This window comes from Plecotus auritus (genome assembly GCF_963455305.1).
Source record: "Plecotus auritus genome assembly, chromosome: 3".
Classification (NCBI taxonomy): domain Eukaryota; kingdom Metazoa; phylum Chordata; class Mammalia; order Chiroptera; family Vespertilionidae; genus Plecotus; species Plecotus auritus.
Window position 1 is genome coordinate 148,632,074 of NC_137772.1, and position 27,327 is coordinate 148,659,400.

The following is a 27,327-nucleotide window of genomic DNA, read 5'->3' on the forward strand; positions in this document are numbered from 1 at the left end:
GTGACTGGCAGCGGTGGGGGGTGGGGCTGGCCAGCAAGCGGGAGAGACCAGCCTCCCTGATTGTCCCACCAGTCACCCCACATATTGGCCCTGATCGCCGGCCAGGCCTAAGGACCCTACCTCTGCACAAATTTTGTGCACCAGGCCATGAGGATTAACAAACAACAAAAAAAGAAAGAAAGTCTGCTAAACATATTCATTACATAATTATCTCTATATATAAAAGCCTAATATGCAAAGTGTCCCCTCAGGAGTTCAACTGTCCTGGAGTTCAGTCACTTGCTATGATGTGCGCTGACCACCAGAAGGTGGCGTGGAATGAAGGAAGGCCCTGGATAGGAGCTGGCCACGAGGGAAGGGAGGCCCCAGCCGACAGCCAGTGGCCAGGGAAGGGAGGCCTCTGCCGGCAGCCAGCAGTCACTAGCAACCCTACCTGTGCATGAAATTTGTGCACTGGGCCTCTAGTTGTGCTATAATTGTTGATGTATATTTTTATAGTCTGGATTTTAAAATGTTAGTCAAACTCTGGCTTGAAGATTTCTTATGGACCAGTAAAGAATTTTAACTAACTTCCTTTTTCTAAATTTTATTTTAGTTTATGAATGGCTTTGGATCTTCTATGAGTCTTAATAGGAAAAAAATCCAGAAGTCTAGGTGTAAAAGAAAAGAAAATATTAAAATTCAAGAAACACAGTAATATCTTATTTGTCTGAAAAAAAATTCATTGTTCCATAGAAATTAGATTTCTAGAGAACTAAAGCTTACCTTGGAAAAAGCCAAGAATTATGTATCTTTACCTATATTGCATTGCTTGCATTCTCAAAAAAATATTCTGAACATAGTTTAATCTGTTATTTACATTTCAGGGATACCACCATGAATATTAATTACATACACCAATGCTTCCTGGATTACCAATATCTATAGAGTTTATGTTGCCTTTTACTAAAATCCCCCAATTACTGTATTTTTTCCAGTATTCTCTGATTCCTTTTCTCTCACTGTCACCTATGTCTCCTAATCATTTTGTAAGCTTCCTTTTTTAAGACTCCCTCTTTTAAAAATATATATTAGAAAACAAAAAATACTGCTAGGATAAACAGGTAAACAATAACAACAAGATAACAAATCAATAACACTATTTTGCACATCATTGTAAAACAATAGGCTATGGTATGAAAACATAATTGTTCATTTTTCTTATTTAATAAAATGTACAGGATAGAAAAAATATTTTTATTTTGGGTATTTGAGTAATCCCATGTAATTAAGAACACCAGAAATAATATCTACAAATAATTAAACTATTTATGGAAGAAATGTAATGATAGCAATAATAAATTGGAATTACCTTCAGATAAATTATAAACACAATTTGTGACCTTCCTAAATCTGACCATACTACTAATAAAATTATAAAGTTTCATTAAAAATTCTAGGGAAGAAGTAGGTCAGTCTGCAAACCTATATAAAGTTATTATGAGATAAAGGAGAAATTCTGAATAATTATTATTTTTTGTATAAAGATGTAATATAGCATATTTGTTGCCCTGGTCTGGTGTCTGCTGGCTCCATTGGTTGGAGCATTAAACCATGCAGCAAAAATGTTGCTGGTTCAATTCCAGGTGAGGGCACATACCTAAATCGCAGGTTCAATCCCCTGGAGGCAACTGATGGATGTTTCTCCTCATATTGACATCTCTCTCTCTCTCTCTCTCTCTCTCTCTCTCTCTCTCTCTCTCTCTTTCTCTCTCTCTCTCTCTATCTCTCTCTCTCTTCCCCCCTCCTTTCCTCCCTCCCTTCCTCCCTCCCTCTCTCTAATATCAATAAAAACTATTCTCCAGTGAGGATTAAAAATGTTTTAAAAACTAAAATTAAAAAAAAAATGAAATTTATCAAATGACCTAAATCTTTATTCTTATATATCCACTGGAACCATCAAAAGCTAAAATAAAGTATTAGCATCTTGAATTTCAGATTTCTATTAAAGTGTTTCATTCAAATGAGTAAATAAAATATCATTGTTTTCTTTGTAATGATTAGAAATCAGCATTTCTCTAAGCCCATTCCTCACATCTAAAACAAATAAAAATAAAATGCCAGGCTGGTTCAGTGGTTGAGCATCGACCTATGAACCAGGAGGTCACGGTTCCATTCCCAGTCAGGGCATATGCCCAGGTTGCAGGCTCAATCTCCAGTGTGGGGCATGCAGTAGACAGCCGATAGATGATTCTCTCTCATCATTGATATTTCTATCTCTTAATTCCTCTCCCTTCCTCTCTGAAATCAATAAAAAATATATTTTAAAAATAAAAATGAAACCCAGCCGGTGTGACTCAATGGTTGAGCATCAACCCATGAACCAAGAGGTCACCGGTTCAATTCCTAGTCAGGGCACATGCCCCAGTTATGGGCTCCATCCCTGGTGGGGGGCGTGCAGGAGGCAGCAGAATTGATGTCTCTCTCCCTCATCGATATTTCTATGTCTCTATCCCTCTCCCTTCCTCTCTCTAAAATCAATAAAGACATATTTTTAAAAATGAAGAATATAAAATAAGTTTGAGAAATGAGTTAAACATGGTTCTTTACAACAGAAAGTATCAGATAGTTTACAGTATAACTGTATCTTGTCCACTAAAAGCATATTGTATATGGGTATGTTTATTGTATGTAGAACTCCCTGTGTGTATTTGTGTGTTTGTGGCATTTTGAAAACTTATTTGATTTAAGAATGTCTTCTTCAGAAAGTAGCAGCATAAAGATTATCCTCCAATGAACATATTTTTAGAAAATAAGGAATTCATACCTCATATATAACTGATGTTCCATTTTCCATTTGAAATTTGCAGGATACATTTTTGCAGGTACCACAACAATCATAATCACTTGGAGATGGAGTATATACCTGGTGCTGTGTATGATAATAATACATTGAATAAGCCCCATAACAACACCAGTATATAATTAATTAGTTCTGAAAGTGCTTCCCAGCATAAATATATGCTCTCTCAGAACATCTATAAGCATTTCTAAGGTTGAATTTAGAGTATTTCATAGAAGAATTGACTTTATATTGCTATAATCTTCACATCTACCGGCCAAGATTCATCAAGCAGGTATAACAACTTCAGTTTAAGTAAGCTGTAGATAATAAGACTTCTGAAGTTCAAGAAAAGAAAAATCTGTAATAGGTAGATATGTTATAAATTAATAGGTTATTGAAGAACTATTCAAGTATACATTTTTAACTTATGCAGTATTTCCTAGCTCAAATTTTATAGCTGCCATTTTAAGATTAATTCTCACCAGAATGACTTATAAAGAATACTTACAATGTCACATTCTTTTGAACAATTCACCATTGTAAAATTCAGAGTGTGAAAGCCTGTAAAGTTATCTTTTTCTTCCAGACACTCTATTATATGACAAAAGTCCCCTTCCAAATACTTTATCATAGATTGGCCAGGATTCAATACTGATACTTCTTGAAATACACACACATCATCTTTTTCTAAGGAAAGAAAAACAGTCAACAAAAAGTACAATCTTTTAATTAATCATTTAATGGAATTTTTATTTAAATCTATGTTTTCATTGTGATGTGCAATTTTTCCAAAACCAAAATAGACCTTCACCTTTACATGTTGTTAATAACTCAAGAATTTACTTAATAATGTAGCGCATTTATTCCTTAACATACAATAAGAAATTGATCTGTAAACTCAACTGCTATTCACTGATTGAACTTCCTCCAGAACTATATTTTATAGTAGATTCCAGAATTTTAGACCTAAGAGATTGTCAAACTACTTATTGTTCCCTCTTCCAGAAACATAACATGACAATTTTTGGGAGTGGATATAGATGGAGGCAAAGTATAAATTAATAATAGTAGATCTCTTCATGGTGGGATTCTGTAACATTTAATGTTTTTTAATTGTTATTTTGAGAATAAATTTTTAATTTTATTGTGTTGCAAAATAAATAGTCATTTAAATCATACTTCGTGATGAAGGCAACTGATACAATGTGCTATCATATTAAGAGTGGCATGTTAGGGTAAGCTAGATAGTGATGAAGAAATCAGTTCAGAAAATCTTTGTGCCTCACCAACACGGAAATTAAGCCTTCTCTCATATAAAAATACAAGTTTCAAGCTCTTGGACAGAAATTTTATTTTCCGTTAACCTATTAATACTTAATATGAAGTTTTGTTATTTCATAGAAAAAACAACTCTCTGCTTTGCAGTGTTAACATCCTTTATAATAAAGTCCAGCGGCTGAATGGCAGAATGACCAGAACGACTGGTCGACCAGTCGCTATGAGGTGTACTGACCACCAGTCAGCAGATGCTCAACGCTGGAGCTGCCTCCTGGTGGTCAGTGCGCTCCCACAGTGGGAGCAGCTGCTCAGGGCCGATCCTTGCAGAATATTCCCCCCACCAGTGCATGAATCCCGTGCACTGGGCATCTAGTCAATAATAATAAAACAGTGAGCAAAAAAAATCTGTCACTTATATATGTCTATTTTTTTAAATTAAGTATATATGAACCCTAGCATCAACTTTACATACTGTGATGCTTCTGAAAAACACTATTCACTTTTCTGTCCAATTATCAAATTTCTTAGAACATTTAAAAATATTTACAAAAGAAGAAACAAATATAATAGTATTTATAATATTTTTATACTCAAACCTTGGCAAATGGCTTAAAATGTGTAATCCATTTCAAAGAAAATTATTTTTAATTTATGAATAGTAAACAACATATACCAATAATATTCACTAGCATTTAAAAGTTATAAAAAACATAGTTACCACAGAGATATTGCACACATCCACAGTCACTCTGAAAGTTTTGGTCTATTGTAGTAAATTCTCCCTATTAGAAAGATATTATTTTTATTATTATATAATGTTATAGTACTGCAGGTGCATAATAAATATTTGATGGTGAACAGTCTTGGATTAACCTGGTGGTCATTTAATTAATAGCTCAAGGGGAAACATCACAATGAACAATGTGAGCATGGATCACTTAATCTTCATAAACTTTAATTTGCTTATCTATTAAGTGAGTGAAGTCAGATAAGATGATCTTTATGATCTGTCCTAGCTGTGAAACATTGTTTGATTCTAAGCTTCTAGTGGGTAATCAGATATAAGAAAATGTTTGTTGCCCTAGCCAGTTTGGCTCAGTGGATAGGGTGTCGGCCTGCAGACTGAAGGGTCCCAGGTTTGATTTTGGTCAAGGGCACATGCCTGGGTTGTGGGCTCACCCCCCAGTAGAGAGCATGCAGGAGGCAGCTGATCAATGATTCTCGCTCATCATTGATGTTTCTATCTCTCTCTCCATATCCATTCTCCTCTGAAATCAATAAAAATATATATATTTTTTTAAATTAAAAAAAGAAAATGTTTGCTAATCCTGGAAACTTTGCTTGATGGAAATGGTCTTGATCTGTTCTGCAGGAGTTGTCCAGGCTCTGATGTCTGCATCTGAGCAAGGCTGCTGTTATATGAAGCAGGAACAGGAGAGTATAATATAGTGCTTAACGACACAGACTCAAGAACAAGACTGCCCGTGTGCTGATCTTGCTCTACTACTTACTAGATGTGTGATATATGAAGGGCAGGTTACTTAGCCAGTCTGCTCCTCACTCCATTTGTAAAGTGGGGATAATAATACTGCCTGACCTTTAGGATTGTTGAGAGAAATAAATGGGATCAGGCAGGCAGGCAGGTGAGTATATGTACAGAGCTTAGAATAGGAAAGACACACAGAAGGTGTTGTGTAACCTTTAGCTGTAGTAAGTTGTTGTCATGACCAGTACTCAAACTTTGCCCTATTAGGAAGGGTCTAGATTCCTCTCAAGTGTAAAACCAGGCTTAAAGCTTTAAGAATTACATTTTAAGCATCAACTTTTCCAGGATACATTTAATTTTCATAAGATCGGTAATAAAATGAATTGATTCTTGACATAAGAAATGATTCAAATAAATTCATATATAAAAGTAACTTTTCCCCATAAGCTAATAATATCCTACTTTTCATAGTGCTTTTACAAGTTGTAAAGTAGTTGCATAAATGTTAACTCAAATGAGGTTTTATGACTTTTAGTCGTTACATAATTCCGATGAGATTGGAAATAAAATGTTAGAAATATGCAGTTAAAAATAATAAATTAAATTATCTCACTGTATTAGCTACTCCAGAAGATTAGATAAGGAGGTTTTGGGTACATACTACCTTGTTTAAGTCACTTAACCACTTGTTTTTAATAATTAAATCCACAATGCCCAATGTGCCCTTGCAAGTTTAGACTTAAATCTTCTCTTCTTTCCTTCTACTTATATTTCCTTTGGATCTTATCCACATATTTGGTTACACTTTTATTTTCTAAGTACCCAGTTTCACCAAGAGGAAATATCTCCTTAATTGCTCTACCAGTACGAACATAATGGCTTTTTGTTTACTCCTTTAAAGTCTGTAGCAAAATCACCATAATCTGTTTTCACTTTTTGACTTTATGAATAGTATTGCTATGAACATTCATATGAGCTTTTGTATGGTCATGTGCTTTCATTTCTCATGTGTATATACTTAGGAGTGGAATTGCTGGGTCATATGATAACTCTACCAGGATGTTTTCCAAAGCAGCTGTACCATTTTACAATCCCATATATGAAGGTTACAATTACTCCATTCTTGCCCATATGTGTTAATATCTGTCTTTTTGGGATAAAGTGGTATGTTACTATGGTTTTAAGTTGCATTTAACTGATAGCTAATGATGCCAGTTAAAGAATTTTCATGTTCTATTGGCCATTGTATATCTTTATTTTGGATAAATGTCTAGGCATATTCATACAATATTATTTAACAGTAAAAAGGAATGAAGTACTGATACATGGTACAGGATGAATGAGCCTTACAAATCTTATGCTAGGTAAAAGGAATTACAAAAGGCTGCATAATATACAATCCCATTTATGTAAAATACCAAGAATAGGCAAATCTATAGAGATAAAAAGTAGATTAGTGATTTCCAATGGCTGGGGAGTTTGTAGAAAAGTGTGGAGTGACTGCTAATAGGTGGTCTCTTCTAGGTGTGATAAAACTATTCTAAAATTAATTGTGTTGATGTTTCACAATTCTATGAATACACTAAACAGCATTGAATTGTACACTTTAAGTAACTGAACTGTATGATAATTCTATATAATAAAGAGCTAATATGCTAATTAGATTGAACAGCAGAACAACTGTCCGGACGACCTTCCAGATGACCGTCCAGACAACCTTCTGGACAAAGCCAGGGCTGCAAGGGCTGGCCGAGGCTGCGAGGGGCTGTGAGGGCCAGCCGAGGCTGCGAGGGGCTGCGAGGGCCGAGCCCCTTGCACGAATTTTGTGCATCGGGCCTCTAGTGTGAATTACCCTATATAATAAAAAGCTAATATGCAAATTGACCAAATGGCAAAATGACCGGTCGCTATGATGCACACTGACGGGGGCGGGGGGGGGGGGGCAGATGCTCAATGCAGGAGCTGCCCCTGGTGGTCATTGTGCTCCCACAGGGGGAGCGCCACTCAGCCAGAAGCCAGGCTCACGACTGGCGAGCGCAGTGGCAGTGGTGGGAGCCTCTCCCACCTCTGCAGCAGCACTAAGGATGTCTGACTGGACTGCAAGAGGTCATAGGCTAGGCTGAAGGACACTTCCCCCCGCCCCCCGAATGCATGAATTTCATGCACCGGGCCTCTAGTATTTCAATAAAGCTGTTACTGAAAAAAATAAAAAGAAATACTGCAAAATTCTCACATAGAGTCTTTAGCTTGAAATGCATCTATTGTCTATGTGAAAAACTAATGTGATGTTAAATATATACAGATAATATCATATGCACTGAAACCAGCAGCCATCATTCAGAATGAGAACTCAGGAACAATGGGCCAGGTCAATGCTTATGTAGAACAATGAATGTTAAAACTAAATTATGATGCATGGATGGTTGTGGTATATTTGGGTAAAGTTATCGAAACTACTGTTTATGTTGTATGTGCCCAGAATGATGCTAGTATATAATCGCCATTCAATAAATATTTGCAAAATTGAGTAATGTCAAAGTTTGATTCATATATAATATTCAGACATTGAATGTTGAGCTGGTAATGAACTAAATGGATCAGTATTTACTACAAATATTGGGGAGGGAGAAGAACACAGAGAAAGGGTAAGTGAAGATTGGTAGAAACTCATTAAAGGGGAGGGGGCAGGTAAAGGGAGGGACACTCAGGAATGTGTTTGGTTGGTGGGTGGTTAGGCCAAAATAGGCAGTAAAGGCACACAAAAAAAGAGAAAAAGAGAAGAAAGGAAACATAGTTAAGGTAACAACCACACAAAGGTTAAAGAATGAACATAGAGGGTCCTACTCAAAGAAGTTTCAAGGAACCCCGAACAGAGGAGGCACAAAATCCCATGGGGGAAAAGGAATCAATAATAATAAAAGCATAATATGCTAATTAGACCGGACAGCTGAACGACCTTCAGGGCATCATTTTGGACATCCTTCCAGATGAAGCTGCAGTGGTGGAGGCTGAAGCAGAGACGGTTAGGGGCAATCAGGCAGGCAGGCAGAGTGGTTGGGTGACCAGGCAGGCAGGCAGGTGAGTAGTTAAGGGTGATGAGGCAGGCAGGCAGAGCAGTTAGGGGCAATCAGGCAGGCAGGCAGAGTGGTTAGGAGCAATCAGGCAGGCAGGTAGGCGAGTGGTTAGGAGCCAGTGGTCCCAGATTGCGAGAGGGATGTCCAACTGCCAGATTAGGCCCAGTCGGACCTAAACCGGCAGTTGGACATCCCCCAAGGGGTCCCAATTGCAAGAGGGTGCAGACTGGGCTGAGCCCCCCTCCCCATGCACGAATTTTGTGCACCGGGCCTCTAGTGGTTTATATTGTTGTGTTGAAGGTTATTGAAATGCCTTAGGACATTGTGTTACCTCTTTCAGACCAGCAGAAGAGCTCTGAAAGAGGCTGGTAAAGGTAAAATCCCAGCGTCACTCTGATCTGCTCCTTTGACCATCAGTGTTTGTCCAAGAATCCAGTATTTCTGAATTCAGTGTCTGAGCCTTGTATTTTAGAGCTCTCTGTACATATCTCTCTGTCTTTCATTTTTCTTCCTCCTCTCCTCCTTCCTTCTCTTCATCTTCCCCCACCCCCACACACACTCACTTGTAAAATACATTACAAAAGGCCAGAGTCTTCCATTTTGCCCTCCCGAATTCAAACATACTCTACCTCCCCACACACACTTCTTTTCTGTATTGATCTCACTACACTCAAGTTCATGAGCAGCTATATTAGTCTCTTGCTGATATCCTGCCCCCTAATGTTTAACTGTCCTTATTCTGCTTCACAGGACTATCAATATCTGCCCCCTCAAACACCATTTTTTTAATAATTCCTATCTGATACAAGACCCCTTCTATCTCCTATCACATTAAATCTACACTGAGCTCTTCAGGGTAGGACTGTGCATTTTTAAGTGGCTGGCACCATAACCAGACGCAATTGTGTTTCAACAAATATTGGTTGAATGATTAACTGAAAAGAATAAATTAATAAATCAAATAAAAATTTTTCAGCCTTGCCTTTAAATCCCTCCTTAATTCAACAATTTGGATAGTTCTTCATCCCTCATTGTTCCTCCTCAGGTTAGTTAGCTCTCTCTTAAGGAAAGAGAGAGGTCGTGATCCTTCAGCATACATATCTTACCTCACTCCTTTGGGCATGTACTTATGTTCATACTAGCCCCAGTCTGGAATAGTTCACCTCTTTTTATTTATTACTAGTGGCCCAGTGCACAAAATTCATGCACGGAGGGCAGGGGAGGGGGTGTTGGGGGTTCCTCAGCCCAGCCTGCACTCTCTCCAATCGGGGACCCTTTGAGGGATGTCTGACTGCCGGTTTAGGCAGTCAGACATCCCTCTCGCAATCTGGGACTGCTGGTTCCTAACTGCTCACCTGCCTGTCTGCCTGATCACCCCTAACTGCCTCTGCCTGCCTGCCTGATTGCCCCTAACCCCTCTGCCTGCCTGCCTGATCACCCCTAACCTCTCTGCCTGCCTGCCAATTGCCCCTAACTGCCTCTGCCTGCCTGCCTGATCACCCCTAACCTCTCTGCCTGCCTGCCAATTGCCCCTAACTGCCTCTGCCTGCCTGCCTGATCACCACTAACTGCCCTCCCCTGCTGGCCTGATCTCGCCCCCAACTGCCCTCCCCTGCTGGCCTGATCTTGCCCCCAACTGCCCTCCCCTGCATGCCTGATCTCGCCTCCAACTGCCCTCCCCTGCTGGCCTGATATTGCCCCCAATGGCCCTCCCCTGCTGGCCTGATCTCACCCCCATTTGCCCTCCCCTGTCAGCCTGATCACCCCTAACTGCCTCTGCCTCAGCCCCCACCACAATAGCTTTGTCCGAAAGGAAGTCGGATGTCCAGAAGATGGCCAGTCGACCTGGTCTAATTAGCACATTACCCTTTTATTAGTAAAGATAGATTATATAGGATAGGATTGCTTAATTGGGGGGGGGGGGGAGGGAGCCTTTTTCAGCAGGAGGAGATGCTCTTGGCAGACAAATATACCTAATCCCTATATCTGGACTGATAGCCGGCCATATGCACTATACTGCCAAACCGGTCATTAAAAAATTGAACCGCTTTCTTACAGCTTACACTAAACAGCTGTTGCCCTTAAAACCCCTCCTCAGCCCCCACCTTAGGTTCTGCCTTTGCATTTCACCCAGATTAGGTTCTGATTGGTTGGTTTCTATGCCAGTCAGCATCAAAAGCCCTGCCTCCTAGGCAGCCATTGGCTTCTTGCAGTTTACCCAGATTTGGTTCTGATTGGTCAGTTTATATGCCAATAAGCATCTCTGGGCCTATCTCTGGGCCTGATCAGAGAGGTGGGGCTGATCAGCAGCCACCCCAGGCGGCTGGCGAGTGGGGCTGAACTGCTGACCTCTCGGAGAGAGAGAGAGAGAGAGCCGCGGCTGCTGGCAAGGCCCGGAGACAGAGAGAGGCAAGGGCTGATCAGCAGCTGCCACGGAGGCTGTGGATCAGACCCTGCTTCTCTCTCCAGGCCTCACCAGCAGCTGTGGCAGCTGCTGATCAGCCCTGCCTCTCTTTCTCTCTGAGAGGTCAGCAGTTCAGCTCGCTCACCAGTCCACGCCCACCAGAGCCTGCTGTGCATGCAGCCTGGCATTTGGTCATCCCTTCGGTCATTTTAGACGTTACGGACCCTGGCTCTTTATATATATATAGATTCCTCACATGACTATCACTTTCTTCCAAGCTTCTCTTGATGCTCACCTTCCATCTCCATGATGATCTACACCTTGCGGTAAAATTCTCAGTATGGGGGAGGGGAGTTGTTATAATAATTATCACTAATACTGAACTCTTGTTATATGTTAAGTATTATCTAATTTATATTCATTTATTTCATTCACATAACAGGTATTGTTATTATTTTCATATTACAGTTAGGAAAGTGAGTCACAGTTAAAGAAAGGCAAGGTCACTAATAGAAACAAGACAGTTTATTCTTGCCTTTGTTCTTGTGTCAACTTATGTCTTGTGTACACTTTGTAAAGGAAATGATAGAATAAAGACAGAGTGGAAAGAATAAAGGAATACAGCCCTAACCGGTTTGGCTCAGTGAATAGAGCATCAGCCTGCGGACTGAAGGGTCCCAGGTTCGATTCTGGTCAAGGGCATGTACCTCTGTTGCAGGCACATCCCCAGTGGGGGGTATGCAGGAGGCAGCTGACCGATGTTTCTCTCTCATCGATGTTTCTAACTCTCTCTCCCTCTCCCTTCCTTTCTGTTAAAAAATCAATAAAATATATTTTTTAAAAAAGAAGACAGAAATACACATAAACAAACATATACACAAAACAATGCCTGGCTTGAGGCCTGAAGATCTCAGTCAATAATTTATCCCCTCAGACCTCAATTTCCTTATTTATAAATGAGCTAAAAATACCTACATTGGGAAGATTCATTGATATAATATGCCAAACATGTTATGTAAACTATTAAGAACCTGAGAAAATACAATACAATAATTCTATTTTATTTTATAGATGTGTATATAGTGCACACAAAATATCAAATGAGATAATTTTATGAAAGTTATTTATACAAAATTATTTATACAAGATTCACATACTATGCAAAAATAGATAACACATCATTACAGTAAATGTTGAATTAATGTTTTTGTAAAATACAATTACTTTATTTATTTGACATGCAACTTGATGAATTTGAAAATAAATATATATCCATGAAACCATCACCACTATCTATACCAATAGTGAGATAGTATTATTTTAATGGTTTGCTTGCTTTTAAGACTAGTGAACTTAATTAGATATGAGATTAGTAGATTCAGTCACCAGTGGAAAAAAATAAGGTATTGTACTTTACTGTCTGAAGTAGAACATAAAACGTTGACAGTTCTCTAATATCAGAGCACATTGTTTTCATCTACTTCAGTACAAGTTAAGGAGGGTAATTCCATTAATTTTAGGAATTCAGAAATAAGAGAGGTAAAGGAAGAAAAAACCGATTTAAATTAGATGACAAGTCAATTAAAATATGTGTTCTTACCACTTCACAAGTTGGTATAACAAGGTTCTCACAGCTACATTCTAAAAGGCAAAAATCAACATTTATAATGATCAGAATACATTAGTGTATTGTAATAAAACTTTAAAATATGAAAATTAATTACCACAATGCCATATTGGACAACATTGACCAGATACATTTTCTTTCACAAGTTTCATATCTTCTGCACAGTTGAGTAGTGGCACAGGACAAAGATTTGGCTCACAAACTAGATAGAAAAATTACATGGGTAAAGATTAACTTCATGGAATCAGGAGTTTCCTACCAATTAATTCACTGCCACTGCTGCAGTGCCTGAGTTCATTTCTCCCCATTGCCTCCTCCCACCACCCAATTGCCCTGTGCTGGTGAGGACAAACAAATGATTCATAACACATACAACAACAGTAGGACAGCGCACCAAGTTAAAGAGCCCTGAGAAATGGCAGGAGTACAAGAAGAGAAAGGAAGTGAAGTGGGTATGGAATCAACTAGATGAGTAGAAATTCTAGGATAATGGGACAAGTCATAGCTGAGCTTTTGTCATAGCTAATCTATTTTTGGTAGGTAATGGTATTATCCAAGAAGAGCTCTTAGATACATGAAAACATTATTTATGCTTAATATGTATTTTGTATGCTAGAATTCAACTATAGTCTGACATGACAGTAGCACTAAGATGCACTGAGCTTCTTAAAACTTTGGACACTTTCAATATTTCAAATTAGTTAAGATATACTTACCACAGTAATACTGAGGACAACAGAACTGTGTGGTATTAAGGTCCACAGTGAGATATTCCCCATCGGTACATAGTGGAATAGGTTCAGTGCAAGATTCACACACTAAAGGTAAAACGAAAAGCCAGAAGTTACAGCTGAGCTAAAAAAAATATATCTAACATTAGTTCAGATTAATGTATGTATAGAAAATCAACATAAATAAAAATAAAGCTTCAACAGATCATATTTTGTCATAAAAACAATTTTACTGCCTGAGTATATTGCTTTATGCTTTCCAAGCAGAGTGACATAGAATACCATTTTACCAAAAACATAGGGCATTAAGATGTTTGATTGATATATGTATTATTTGTAGATAGGGAAAAGTAGTACTAACTAATAATTGTAAGAGTCATTTAAAATGCTAGGCTTTCTTGTTTATTGTTCTCATTCAGTTGAATTCCTATAAAAGCAGAATACTGGTTTCCATCAGTCCCATGAAATTCACATCAAATAAGAGATTTTCCCTGTATCCTCCTTCTTCCAAGAAATTATCTCATATAACACTCACCACAGAGAGGAGCAAAACAGCAAGGCTCATCGTGTTGAACTTGAAACATGAATTGGTCTTCTCTGCATTCTGGTATTGAAAAACTGGGGCATTTCAATGGGTCACATTCTGCAGAAGCACAAAGTTATTTTAAATACTGCATAGTATTTTTTAAAAAACACAAAAAACTGCATATTGTGGGATAAAATAAATGAAATAGTGCATTTTAAGTTATCTTTGAATATATATTTACTGGAGGCCTGGTGCACGAATTTGTGCATGGGTGGGGTCCCTTGGCCTGGCCAGCGATGGGGCTGATAGGGGCTGGCTAGCCCAATCCTGATTGGGGCCAATGGGGGCCAGCCGGCCAGGAGGAGGGATTGTGGGAGGTTGGCCGGCCCCAGGAGGTTGGCTGTGGGAGTGCACTGACCATAGGGGGCATCTCCTGCATTGAGTGTTTGCCCTTGGTGGTTAGTGCTCATCATAGTGACTGGTCGACTGGTCTTTCTGTCGACTGGTCATAATAGTTGCTTAGGCTTTTTTATATATAGATATATTTTCTACATATTTCCAAAATATCAAAATCTTTAAAATGAGTTTATTACTATATATATACATATAATGTCTAAATTATATGAGGATATGTTTGTTGATTTTAGAGACAGAGGGAGAGGGGGGGAGAGAGAGAGAGAGAGAGAAACATCGATGTAAGAGAGAAACATTGACTAGTTGCCTCCCGTACATGCCCCAATCAGAGATTGAACTCAAAACCAAGGTATGTGCCCTGGCCAGAATCAAACCCCCAACCTTTTGGTGTATGGGACGATGCTCCAACAAATTTAGCCACCTAGCCAGAGCTCCACAATCTTAAAAATAGATTATTTCTTTGCATACACAAAGAATGAGAATCTAATCCACTATCCTGAATGAACAATGACTCTCACTATTATTTTTTCTAATCAATTACTCACCACATTGGTACTGTGGACAGCAAGAAAGAGGGCTATGGCCAATGTACAATTTTTGGCTATCTGTGCATGTCGGAATGGTAGTATCACACAAGGTCATGTCACATCCTGCAAATAAGAAACAGAAGCTTTAAAATATTAATGAACATAACTAAAACCTAGTGATTCCAATTCAAAGCAGGGAAATGATTCTCATTATGCATGTTCTCACACTTCAGTTCAACCCATTCTGTTTACAAAATTGGTTATAGGTGAAAAGGCAGCAGATGTAAGGTTTACTTATTTTTCACCCTTGATTGTCATAAACCGAAGATTCCCAGATCCTAAGACTGTGACTTGGCCCAGCAGCACAGATAGCATGTCACACACCTATCCTTTCTCACATTTCTATCATGTGTTACTGAATATTGTTGACTACTAATAGAGTTTTGCATGTGTATTTGCAAAATCAGCAAAACCATAATGAGACAAAACTTGCTTTGAGAAAGTGCAAGTGAAATTTATAGAAAAACTTCCGTTGTTACCTCAAACTTGCATTTTTTTATACCCAGCATCATGCACACCCACTTTTTCACAATGGTTGTAAACATACATGTTTTGTGACATGAACTGACTGTACAGCTTCAGCTGGGTACATACCACAAACCTCCTTTGAGCAGCAGGACTCCTTGTCAATGATGCCCATGATGAGCTCAGCCTCTCTTTCACAAATGGGCGAGGGCTCTTCATCACAGTCAGGCTCTATAGGAATGATGCTTCCATTCTCCAGACATTTGTAGAGGGCACATTCATCAACACCCCCATTCCAAATCTCCCCAGCAGTGCGGGGCTGGTCTTCACTGTCAGTACACGCTTAAAAAGATAGACAATGTCTCATCATTCGTTAACTGGGCACTACCATCAATCAAGCTGCTGTAGTTTGACTTCAGGCTGTGACTTGGCCCAGCGGCACAGATAACGTATCGCACAACTATCCTTTCTCACATTTGTCTTTTCATTCATCAGATACTAGCTTGTATTTTTCTTCAATGAAGTGTTTGATGTATTCCACAGAAAATATATTTCCCTTCCAAAAGTCTCTGTAAATTTGTGTACTCTATTTTATAAATAGCATAATTGTTTAATTACTTTCATTTTAAGTCTTGTTAACACAATTTACTTCACTTGAACAAACACGGTAACATGACTTTAAATGCTTTAAAATATCAACTGTTGAAAATGAGTGGTATGAGAAAACAAGATAATCCCTACCTCACCTTAACATTTTTTTGTGATATGAAAATTCAAAATATTTTAACTTTAAAGTCTAAACATGGAAAGTAGGCAACAAAATAAATTATTTAGTGACTCTATTGGTTTTATTATTAAAGTTTTACTTAATAATAAATATGGTTCTCTAGTAGTTCTTTTAAGGAGTAGTAAAGATAAATGTAGTGACCCACTGCATCCCAGCCTCCAATGAACTTATTTTATACCACCCTATTTACTAGAAAGCCAACTTTATAGGTTCTTGAAAACAAACATAAGCATGCCTATATATTCTCAAAGTCTCCACAAATACTTCCCTCAATGGCAAACACAAACTTATTTCTGAAACTACATATGCATTTCACTTCTACATGCCTAAATAATTTTTCTTTAATTTTATCTAAATGTCTTTTCTTCTAACTGTGATGATGAGCCCTATGACTGCTAGACTGAAATTTTCTCAATTTTTCACCTGAAACCATTATGGAGAAAATGTGATAGCATAAAATGGTTTGAAAATGAAAGCAGAAATATTAACTCTTTTCTCTCAGATAATAACAGTATCTGAAATTTTCGAGCACTATTTTTTTCTCAAGGCACTGTTGTGAAATGCTTTGTATTATTTTGTGCACTCCCACACTAACCTTATGGGTATTTTCCCCATTTTACAGATGCATGACTCAGGCTTACAGAGATAAAGCTGGAAACTTGAAATAATTGGAATTTGAATTAATTCACATACTACACTCTTCAGTCTTAGTTTTCCATACTCTTGCCCACTTATTAAAGGCACAGGTGGAGCTTAAAACATATTACCACCAAAGCTCCTGTTTTGATAACTTCAATTGAAATCCTCTAAAACCCAACTACAAACTAACAAATTCAGTTCCTTTCCAACAGCTAGGTTACTTGTGATCAATCTTTCTCAGTATATCTCTTTAAGATCTGACAATGTTTTATTTGTTTGCTGGACCCATAAGAGGTCATTTTGTACTTTGCTGCTTACCACATTCCTCCTCTGGAATGCACTGAGTTGAATATGGCCTGTGAAGAATGGTTCCATTTTTGCACACACAATCTTCTCTTACATTCAGACATGAAGAGTGTCCATAGAACCATCTGTTCAGACATGTTCTTGCCTCACAGGGTCGCACACAGGGTTGATATTCCTTACCCTCTGGGCAACTCAGAGCTAGGAGGAATAGAGGACAGAGTTTGCTAATGATAAAAGTAATCTATTTGAATTCTATAAAAGGAAGAGGTGTCGATTTCTTTTTGAAAGTAATTTTCACATTTCAGTTTCTTCAAAGCCTGTTTTTTCATTTATTATGTGATCACAAATCAGAAAATTTAAAAACAGGTGGGTATTTTTGAATATCTTCCAGGTGTCCAGCTAGTATTATGGTAAGAAAAGTTCACCTGATTTATAGTAAATGAATCTCACCAATAAGCAGCCCAAATCTCATTGGCATAAATATAGGGTCAACTGTTATGAAATTCCTGTTCAGTTCTACAGAAAAAGCAAAGAAATACACTTTAAATATGCAACTCAACCATGTCATAAAGATAACAAATGCTGCATATTTAAGTTCAATCCTTCACTGTCAAAAGAAGCTACCATTGTTGAGCAATTTCTAAATGATGTTTTAGAAAATTCTTGTTTATTTTCAGTGATCTTAAAAAGTCATACTGTTAAAAAATGAACACAGCCTGGCCAGTGTTGCTCAGTGGTTTAGGTCGACTCTGGACCTAAGAGGTCGCCGGTTTGATTCCTGGTCAGGGCACATGCCTGGGTTGGAGCTCGATCCTAGTGTGGAGTGTGCAGGAGGCAGCCGATCAATGATGTTCCTGTCTCATTAATGTTTCTATCCCTCTCCCTTCCTCTCTCTCAAAAAAAAAAAAAAAGAGAAGAAAAAAATGAGCACAGAGCTGGTGGGTGTGCAAACTGATAAAATCTCAGTGGAAAAAAATTTGGCAGTATCTTGTAAAATTGGTGAGGTCATACATTCCCTGTGAACCAGGCACTCCTACTCTTGAGTAGTGATGACATCTGGGAGGGCAGGGAGACGAAGGTGATAGAAGGGCACAGGGGGAGCCGCTTCATCTCTGATGTGGAGTCATGTAGGTGGTGTTTGTGACATATTATTCTTTCTCTATGCATTTTATTCTTTTTCCCCTAGAAAAACACTTTTATTTTGGAGCATTTGAGTAACATTCATTTTGAAATCTTTTACCATTTAATCCTTTTAGTCACTATTTCTTAAATTAAATTGATATTTCTGTAAGATGTGCTCAGGATTGGTGAAATGTTTTATAAATGTTTTATGAAAAGCATTACAACTTGATGGGAAAGCATGAACCCTATAGATGAAAACAGAATGCATACAAAGGAAAAAGGAAATACAACCATGTAATTGGGAGAATATTGAATGTAGATATCAAAGAAAGCCAGAAATATCTATTTCTTGGAAGTGGATATTATGTCAGGAAAGGAGAAAAAGGGGGCAAAAATCTCCATCCTCTCCACATAATAAATGAATAAGAACAAGCTGGGGGGAATGAAGCAGTTAAATGGGATGAACAAAATGCATTGTAAGATACAGAATTAAAGCCCCTCTTCAACCCTCTGTAATTTCTTTAACTTTTCAGTTTACTTTGCTGGACTAGGTTTGCTTTTACAGTAATTGAGGTTTACTTTAAATTTAGATCAGGATGGAAACAGAAGTTGCCTGTGGGAAAGCTTGCCTCCTGCTTCTAGGTTAGATTGATATGCAGTTATTCTTATGAAATTATTTTGTGATAAAAAATGAAAAGAAAATGAAAGAAGCGAATGCAAAAAAAATGAAAAGTCCCTTGGCTGTTGGAAAATATGATTTGTAGTGTACTACTTACAGCAGTAATCAGGTGTCCTCCACTGAATACAGATGTCAAAATTGTTGCACAGAGCCACATACGCAGACGGTGCATCACATTCATGGTTCCAATGATTGGTATAATTGATCCACATCTTTTCACAAAAGTTCTGTGGTGAAACCTAGAAATATGTTGTGCCTTTTGGATAAGTTGTATTATTTTATTTCTCTAAATGCCCTAAGCTAGACTAAAACTATTTGGAAAATCAAAGAGTAGCAAGTTAATGTGCATTATGGTTCTTCTTTGACCTTAGATTTTCAAAATTTCACGGTATGAGATGTCAACTCTGAATTTACAATATTTTGGATAAAACACATTTTAATAATATAAGTACTGTCCGCTCTAATCTACATAAAACTAATCTTATAAAGATGGAAAAGAATCCCACTTTTGGGTACTTATCCTAATGTTTATAGGGGTGAACACTTTGTAAGGTATATAAATGTCTAATCACTATGTTGTACACCTGAGACTAGTATAATATTGCATGTCAACTGTAATGAAAATCAATTTATAAAAAAGGGTGGAAAAGAAGCAGAGTATGTGGCTCTAGCAAAAGCCATTTTTGATATCATAGTTTAGGTTACAACTGTCTTTTCTATGTATTGAGTAAGACCTTGATATATTATAAGTAAAATTAAAGCTCCTGAAGCCTTCTGTAATGATACACAGCATTGCTCACTAAATGAGGTTATAAATGCTTAAGAAAATACGCACAGCCCTGTCCAGTGTGGCTCAATGGGTTGGAACCTCCTCCCATACACCACTGAAAGGTGGAGGGTTCTATTCCCTGTCAGGGCACATCCCAGGTTGTGGGTTCAATCCCCGGTCAAGGTGCATGCGGGAGGCACCTGATCTATATTTCTCACATCTCTCTCTTTTTATCTTTCTCTCTTTCTCTCTATCTTTCTCTTTTTCTCTCCTTTCCTCTCTCTAAAATCAATGAATAACATGTCCTCAGTGAGGATTTAAAAAATGTATATTAATGTTATACATTGCTCAAATAATTTATTTAACTTTTCATACCTCAATGTAATTAGGACCCATTTTTTCCCCTACAGATTGTTTCATTTTGATCTAGAGATGCCTGAAATCTAAGTAATTTAACTTTTAAGATCCTTATTCCAATTCTCTATTCATTCATTCAGCAAATATACTAAGCATCGACATTCAGGTTGACTGTTCTGTCATTTAGTTGTAAGTCCAGTTCGGACCTGGCAGGAGGTGAGTGTAACTTTCACCTACTCTGCCGCCATCTTATCCGGGCCCCCACCCCCACCCCCAAGCATCTACATTCAGATGCTAAATTCTAACATATGTCAAAGTTTCAGATAAAATACTTAATATTTTTCATATCCCATTATTTCTTCTTCAAGGTTCATATCTATACAAAGCAAGAGTCCACTTCCTTTTTAATCTCCATTGCTGCCTCCCCTCAGTTTCCAACTACTTTACTTTGCACAGAATTCTTGTGATGGTCATCAGGGCCTCCTAATTGTCAAATACCAGGAACACTAATATTCTGAACCTTCCCCAACCTCTCAGAGGCCTATGATGCCACGAACCCTCTCTGCTTCTTAGAACCCTCTGTTTCCTTCGAGGGCACAGAGCTCTATTGCCTTGCACCTGCTCATTGTTTTCTCTGCTGCCTCTCATTCGGAGTGTTTCTCTAAATTCCATCTCCCCTGGTCATGTTACTCATTGCAACCGCTCTTCCTGGGCTCACCCATTTCCAGTTTCTACCACCATCTGGGCATTAAAGTCTTTGCATTGATTTCTTCGTAAGTCTAATAGTCAATAATAAGCTTACTACTGCTTAAGATTGCTGTTAGTTAATATATGTGAAGTTTATAGAACAGACTCTGGTATATCAGTAATTATGATTTTTTTTAAATGTACATGTTAATAACTTCCCAAACCTGATCTCTGGCCTCAGCTTATCTCCTCTGAACTCCAGAATTATGTTTCTACTAGAGGCCAGGTGCACAAAATTCATGCATGGGGGAGGAGGGTGTCCCTCAGCCCAGCCTGCACCCTCTCACAATCCAGGACTGCTGGCTCCCAACTGCTCGCCTGCCTGCCTTCCTGATTGCCCCTAACCGCTTCTGCCAGCCAGCCTGATCACCCCCTAACCACTCCCCTGCCAGCCTGATTGATGCCTAACTGATCCCCTGCCAGCCTCATTGCCCCCAACTGCCCTCCCCTGCAGGACTGGGTCCCCCCAAACTGCCCTCCCTTGCATGCCTGGTCACCCCCAACTGCCCTCCCCTGCAGACCTGGTCCCCCACAACTGCCCTCCCTTGCAGGCCTGGTCCCTCCCAAATGCCCTCCCCTGCTGACCATCTTGTGGTGGCCATCTTGTGTCCACATGGGGGCAGGATCTTTGACCACATGGGACAGCCATCTTGTGTGTTGGAATGATGGTCAATCTGCATATTACTCTTTTATTAGATAGGATAGAGGCCTGGTGCATGGGTGGGGGCCAGCTGGTTTGCCCTGAGGGTGTCCCAGATCAGGGTGGTGGTTCCCTTGGGAAGTGGGGTGGCCTGGGCGAGGGGCCTGTGGTGGTTTGCAGGCCGGCCACGCACCCTGGCGACCCAAGCGGAGGCCCTGGTATCAGGAGTTTATTTATCTTCTACAATTGAAACTTTGTAGCCTGGAGCAGAGCCAAGCCTTCTTGCTCTGTGGCTGCAGCCATTTCTGTTGGGGTTTATGTATCTTCTATCATTGAAACTTTGTAGCCTTAAGCGGAGGCCTGGGCCAGCCAGGGTGTGTGGAAAGCTTGGCTTCCTCCATCGTTGGGGGCAACCCTAGCCTCCTGCTCTTTCCAGCTCTGTGGCTGCCGCCATTTCTGTTTGGATTTATGAATCTTCTATCATTGAAACTTTGTAGCCTTGAGTGGAGGCCTAGGCCGGCAAGGGCAGGTGGAAAGCTTGGCTTCCTCCATTGCCGGGGAAACCCAAGCCTCCCTCCTGCTCTCTGTGGCCGTAACCATCTTGGTTGGGTTTATTTGCATATTTGCTCCTGATTGGCTGGTGGGCGTGGCTTGTGGGCATGGCTTGTGGGTGTAGTGGAGTGAGGGTTAATTTGCATATTACTCTTTTATTAGATAGGAAGTTGTTTTGTGGCTATTTTTGCTTTAAAGTCCCACATGACTTAACTTACTCAAAATAAAAAATGATACCCTTTTCCATTTACACTCCCCCCAAAAGCTGTTTCTCTTATAGCCTCCATTCATCTATTGATTTATGCATACTTCCATAATTTATTGAGCACCTGATTACATATCAGACACTATGCTATGCATGAGGAATATAAAGGTGAATAAAATGGATCTCTTCTCTGCCTTGTGGATCTCAATTTAAGAAAACCTTTTAGTGAGCAAGAGGAGTCACCATGTTAAAATAGATTGAAAGAGGAAAGCATAAAAACCTATGGACAGAAAAAACTCTGAAATATTCAAAGTGTTGAAAGGAGAAAGGCTGATATTTAGCAGACAAGAAGAGTGTCGTAGAGGAGGAAGCTGGAGATGGGCGGGCGGGCATGGAGGACCTGGTAAGCCCCAATAAGAAGTTTGGAATGTGTCAGTAAAAGACATTATGGGTTTTAGGTGGAGAAATGCTACAATCCCGTTTCCATTTTTAAAAGACCATCTGCCTCCTTACATGGTAATTTGCAAAAAAGGATGAAGATTAGAAGTAGGGAAACCAAATTATGAGCATTCCTTTATTTTGCCATCAAACTCTCTGGGAAGATCCTAAGGGAAAAGCAGAGGCTATCCCAGGCTAAATGGGTCCCTGTGTTGCCTCACTATGCCCTCAAAGGTAAGCTGAAAAGTCTCCTGATTTAATCAACCTTCCAGGTTCCCAGTTACAAATTCAATTTTCGAAAATCATTCTGCTTTTAAAAGACATAAAAAATGACACTGAAATCAGTTTCAAAGTACTTGCTATGTTTCCATTTTTGTGTGCATTCATTGAAAAATGTAAACTTTTAAAACTTATTGTATCCAAATCTCTAAGTAAAAGTGAAGCTCCAGAAATGTGTCATTGTTTGTCCCTGACTTCACACCCTTTGCCTTTGGGAGGCAGGCTGAGGACTATGAAGTCTGCATTTCCTTTAGCAGGGAAGGTGCTTCCCTGTGAGTTCCTTCCTGCTTCAACAGTGCCCTCACTCTTCCTCCAGGCCCTTCCCATCCACACGACTTGCACTAAACCTTCCATGTTTTCCTAACACGCGCTTTTACACCAAGATTGTTCTTACATGTATTGTTTTATCTGCCTAAGTCTCCCTCCCTCCCTTCTCTCTCCTGGAAAATGTATTCTTCTCTACAGCATAATTCAAATGTCTCAAACTGTGGGAGTTTTCTTCAACCCTGGGCTGCCACGTACCTCCATAGTGTATCTTGCAACATATCTATTCACATGCTTTCTATCCCACTAGATTATTTGAGGATGAGGAGAAAGTCTTATTCGTCTTTGGATCACAGGAGTTTAACACAAAGCCTACTAAGGCCAAGACGTTCACTAACTTTTCATTAAATGATTCATGAAATGCTACATTTGTCTGTTCTTTGTTTCTAATAATGGATCTTTTTAAATATACAGGTTATATTAAAATATCTGCTAGTCACCTAAAGTCAGAAAGTTAGATACTAATAAAGAAAATTAAATATGGGACAGGTTCTATTATAAGTATACCCCTCAGAGGCCAAGCTCATAGGAAACTGATTAACCCTCACTGTCGTGGTTTCTATACTGGATTATCAAGCAACTTTGATCTCTTTCTCTTAGAGGCATTTATTCATAAGATGGAATTTCATTTTTCTGGAAAGCTGTTGATATAGTTCTGAAATAAAAATAGGGAGAAAAGGGGTAATTACCCTTCCTCTCAATAAATTTATAAACAGCAAATGATTCTGAATTCCAAAGCAAACAGACAGAAGGTTTGGGGATAAACTATTCTTAATAGAAGGACATCATGGTGAGAATAGGACTTTATTGGGTTTACTTTCAACATATCTAACATGACAGCTTTTACTTATGGTCACTCTCAACTTACTTTATCGTGGCATGGAACAAAAACTTTTCTATTTAATAATTCAATGCAGTGACTGCAATCATACTCAGTGCAATTTCTAACAGGTCTTCTTGTTATTACTTTAAATGATTTCTCAATTTCCCAGCTCTCAATAAATAATTCTATGTCTTCCATATTTGTAATAATTGTGCCATTTTGCATCCTTAGATCATCATCTGGATCATCATTGCAAATTCCTAGAAAGATATGTGACATTTAGAAGGAAAATTTTTTCACTTAAACTGAATGTAGGCAGCAGAATTAAATCATCTTAACAATTGATTAAGGTTAACGATCCTAGAAGTCAAGATATATGAAAGGATCATAGAAAGTAAAGGAAGAGGAAATTGGTTCTGTCCTTATGCTCTTCCACTATTAGCACTATCTCCTAATTTAAGAACAAGTTCTTAAATCTGTCAGATATCCCCCATAATAGTGGCCATCTGGTGATTGACTCCAGGCATCCACTCCCCCAAGAAAACCCTGCCTGAAAACATTAAATTATCCCTTTAAGAAATAACCCCTGCCTCATCACCCAGTGCATGACACCCTCCAGGAGAGGGGCCTGAATCGCACACCGTTTATTAAAAACGGTTACAAGCAATCCAGGCATAAACTAGTCAGCTCGTGGCAGTCACCAGACACAGAGATTTGTTCAACATTAGGACAACCATTGCCAAGCTAAGAATTTGACCTAGATATTAGGACATAGACAACCCTCCTTCCTTGGGATGACGTGGCCTATTGATGGCTATCACGCATTAACTCGCTACAGCCTACCTTCCCTGAGGACGGCCAGACTGAGGATGGAGCTTACTCTTCACCCAGTGGAGTGCAGAGACAAGGGAAGTACAGAGAAATGGATCTGTAAGCCTGATCATAACTTACCTGAATCCCATCCTATTTGAAGACACACTAGTATTTTTTCTTAATTCCTAAGGCTCCCAGATATAAAATAAATGAGTTAAACATTTTTCCAGGATCAAATCTTCTATCATTATCAATAAAGGTTGCTGTTGCCATGGTTGCCCCGGCCCTTGTAAATATGCAGAGAACTGAGTACAGTGCAAAAAAAAAGACCTCAAAAAACTCAAGTGAACTATACTATAAAGCAGCTTCTATTTTTAAACCTAAACTCTTCTAAAGATAGGTAATTGCTAGTAAAAATAGTTTCCATTGCTACTTCAACTGGCACCCCCACAGACTTTACAGTGCTATGTAAAAAGGGGTGTCAATATAGACCTCTCATCCTAGTGTCCATGCTCAACTTGGGCCATACTTTTGTTCACTACAACTTTATCAGCCAGCACCCAACCTAGGGATCCCAAGAGCACCCACATTTCCCTTCAGCTCAACCCCATTGTAGAGGTCAGGAAGCTTAGGGACTGACCGTAGGTAGCAAACATGGGATCTTAGCCTTTTTTCTGAGTGATTAGTTAAGAATCCAGTTAGAGTGACTGTCTTCACAAATGCATGAACTGACAGTAGGGGGGGGGAGGGGAGTGGAATCTCAAAAATCAAATAGAAATAATAGCACACAGAAATCCTAGTGGAAAGTATACATATTCAAAGTCTCTGAGTTATTACTCAGTAATAGCTACTGAGTTGTTTGTAATCAATACTATATACTCATTAATAACTATTTCCACAATAAAATCTTTTAGTCATCATAGAAGTTTACGCTATGTGTAACATGCTCTGGATAGGCAAGGAAATATGTAAACCATTTAGCCAATCTTTCCACTAAATGCTTTACATTTTTAAAGAAGAGATATGGGTATTTTGTGTAATTTGTGAGGGCAAGGTTTAGTCTATTTATTTCAAGTTGTCAACACCAAGCATAGTGTCAGAAACTCAGAAGGTAATCCATAAACTTTTATTCAATTTACATTTAGTGAGATTAAAGTAGATATATTTGTACTAACATTTGTTGATTGTGTGTATTAAGCAATATGTTGTGATTTTACAATCACTTTCACATACAATTCTAGCAACAATCTTGAAGGTAGATATTACTATTCTTCTTTTAAAGGTGATGAAACTGCTCTAACCAGTTTGGCTCGGTGGATGGAGCATCGGCCTGCGGACTCAAGGGTCTCAGGTTCGATTCCGGTCAAGGGCATGTACCTTGGATGCGGGCACATCCCCAGTAGGGGGTGTGCAGGAGGCAGCTGATTGATATTTCTCTCTCTCCCTCTCCCTTCCTCTCTATAAAAAATCAATAAAATATATTTTTTTAAAAAGGTGAGGAAACTGATGTTGAGCAGAACTGTAAAGGGATAGCACTGCTTAACTTACCAGCAGACACCAGAGCCAGTATTGTTCTTTTTATATTTCTAATTTACTTTCTTTGGCTTGAAACTCTTTGTATCTATGTAACATACAGGGTGGGGCAAAGGTAGGTTTACAGTTGTAAGTACATGAAACAACATATTCTTGTAGTAGTCTTTATTAATTATTGTATTATATTCCATGCCAACAACTATAAGCCTACTTTTGCCCTACCCTGTATTATGATATTAAATTGAAGTGTAGAGGCACATCTAGGCTTTATACTTTATAATAAAAATTTATTTTTAACCTTTCTATGCCTCATTTTTGTCACTTACAAATTAATGCTAGTGCCTATTCATAGGGCTATAGTTATAATTAAATGAGTTGAAATAAGTAAAATAATGCCTGATACTTCATTAATGCTTAATAAAGATGAGCTAGTAGAAATATAAGCAATATTGTATTAGTAGTGAACTTATAGCTCCATAAAATACCCACATTGAACTGTTATCTCTTGCTTCTTAACCCATTCATTGGAAACCATTACTTCCTTCAATATTCACATAGGTCACTGAAAGTTAATATCACATCTGGAATCAAAAAGATCTGGCAAGAGGTGCCAAAACAGTGTAAAGTGAACAGGAAAGAAAAGTAAGAAGAAATTGAGATTTGAAGAGCAATACTCACCACAAAGTCCTTCTGTGTAGGATGACAAGTTAAATTGAAAGCCAAAATGAATGTCCAAGATTCCTGTAAGATGAGCCCACTTTATGATTAGTCCAGCTGGAGTAGTAATCACATACATAGTTCCAGAATCCTCTATCAACAGTTCTTGATTTGAAAAGGGCAAAGGCACAACAATAGAATCCACTTCTACCTGTAATTACATAATGCGTTTACATCTGTT

At 38.7% G+C, this 27,327-nt stretch overlaps 1 protein-coding gene across 1 annotated transcript in view; it reads right to left on the bottom strand.

Annotated features, from left to right (window-relative positions):
• The window catches only part of OTOGL (otogelin like), a gene marked incomplete at both ends in the record, with an annotated part of 145,047 nt that overhangs the window by 8,351 nt on the left and 109,369 nt on the right, over nucleotides 1-27,327 (bottom strand). The window contains 13 exons of the mRNA XM_080659575.1: nucleotides 2,807-2,911; nucleotides 3,333-3,511; nucleotides 4,821-4,884; nucleotides 12,667-12,707; nucleotides 12,791-12,895; nucleotides 13,410-13,511; nucleotides 13,960-14,067; nucleotides 14,910-15,014; nucleotides 15,546-15,758; nucleotides 17,161-17,346; nucleotides 19,047-19,188; nucleotides 24,129-24,343; nucleotides 27,108-27,297. Coding sequence (XP_080515701.1) covers nucleotides 2,807-2,911; nucleotides 3,333-3,511; nucleotides 4,821-4,884; nucleotides 12,667-12,707; nucleotides 12,791-12,895; nucleotides 13,410-13,511; nucleotides 13,960-14,067; nucleotides 14,910-15,014; nucleotides 15,546-15,758; nucleotides 17,161-17,346; nucleotides 19,047-19,188; nucleotides 24,129-24,343; nucleotides 27,108-27,297 — 1,755 coding nt within the window. The remainder of the gene's footprint in view (nucleotides 1-2,806; nucleotides 2,912-3,332; nucleotides 3,512-4,820; nucleotides 4,885-12,666; nucleotides 12,708-12,790; nucleotides 12,896-13,409; nucleotides 13,512-13,959; nucleotides 14,068-14,909; nucleotides 15,015-15,545; nucleotides 15,759-17,160; nucleotides 17,347-19,046; nucleotides 19,189-24,128; nucleotides 24,344-27,107; nucleotides 27,298-27,327) is intronic.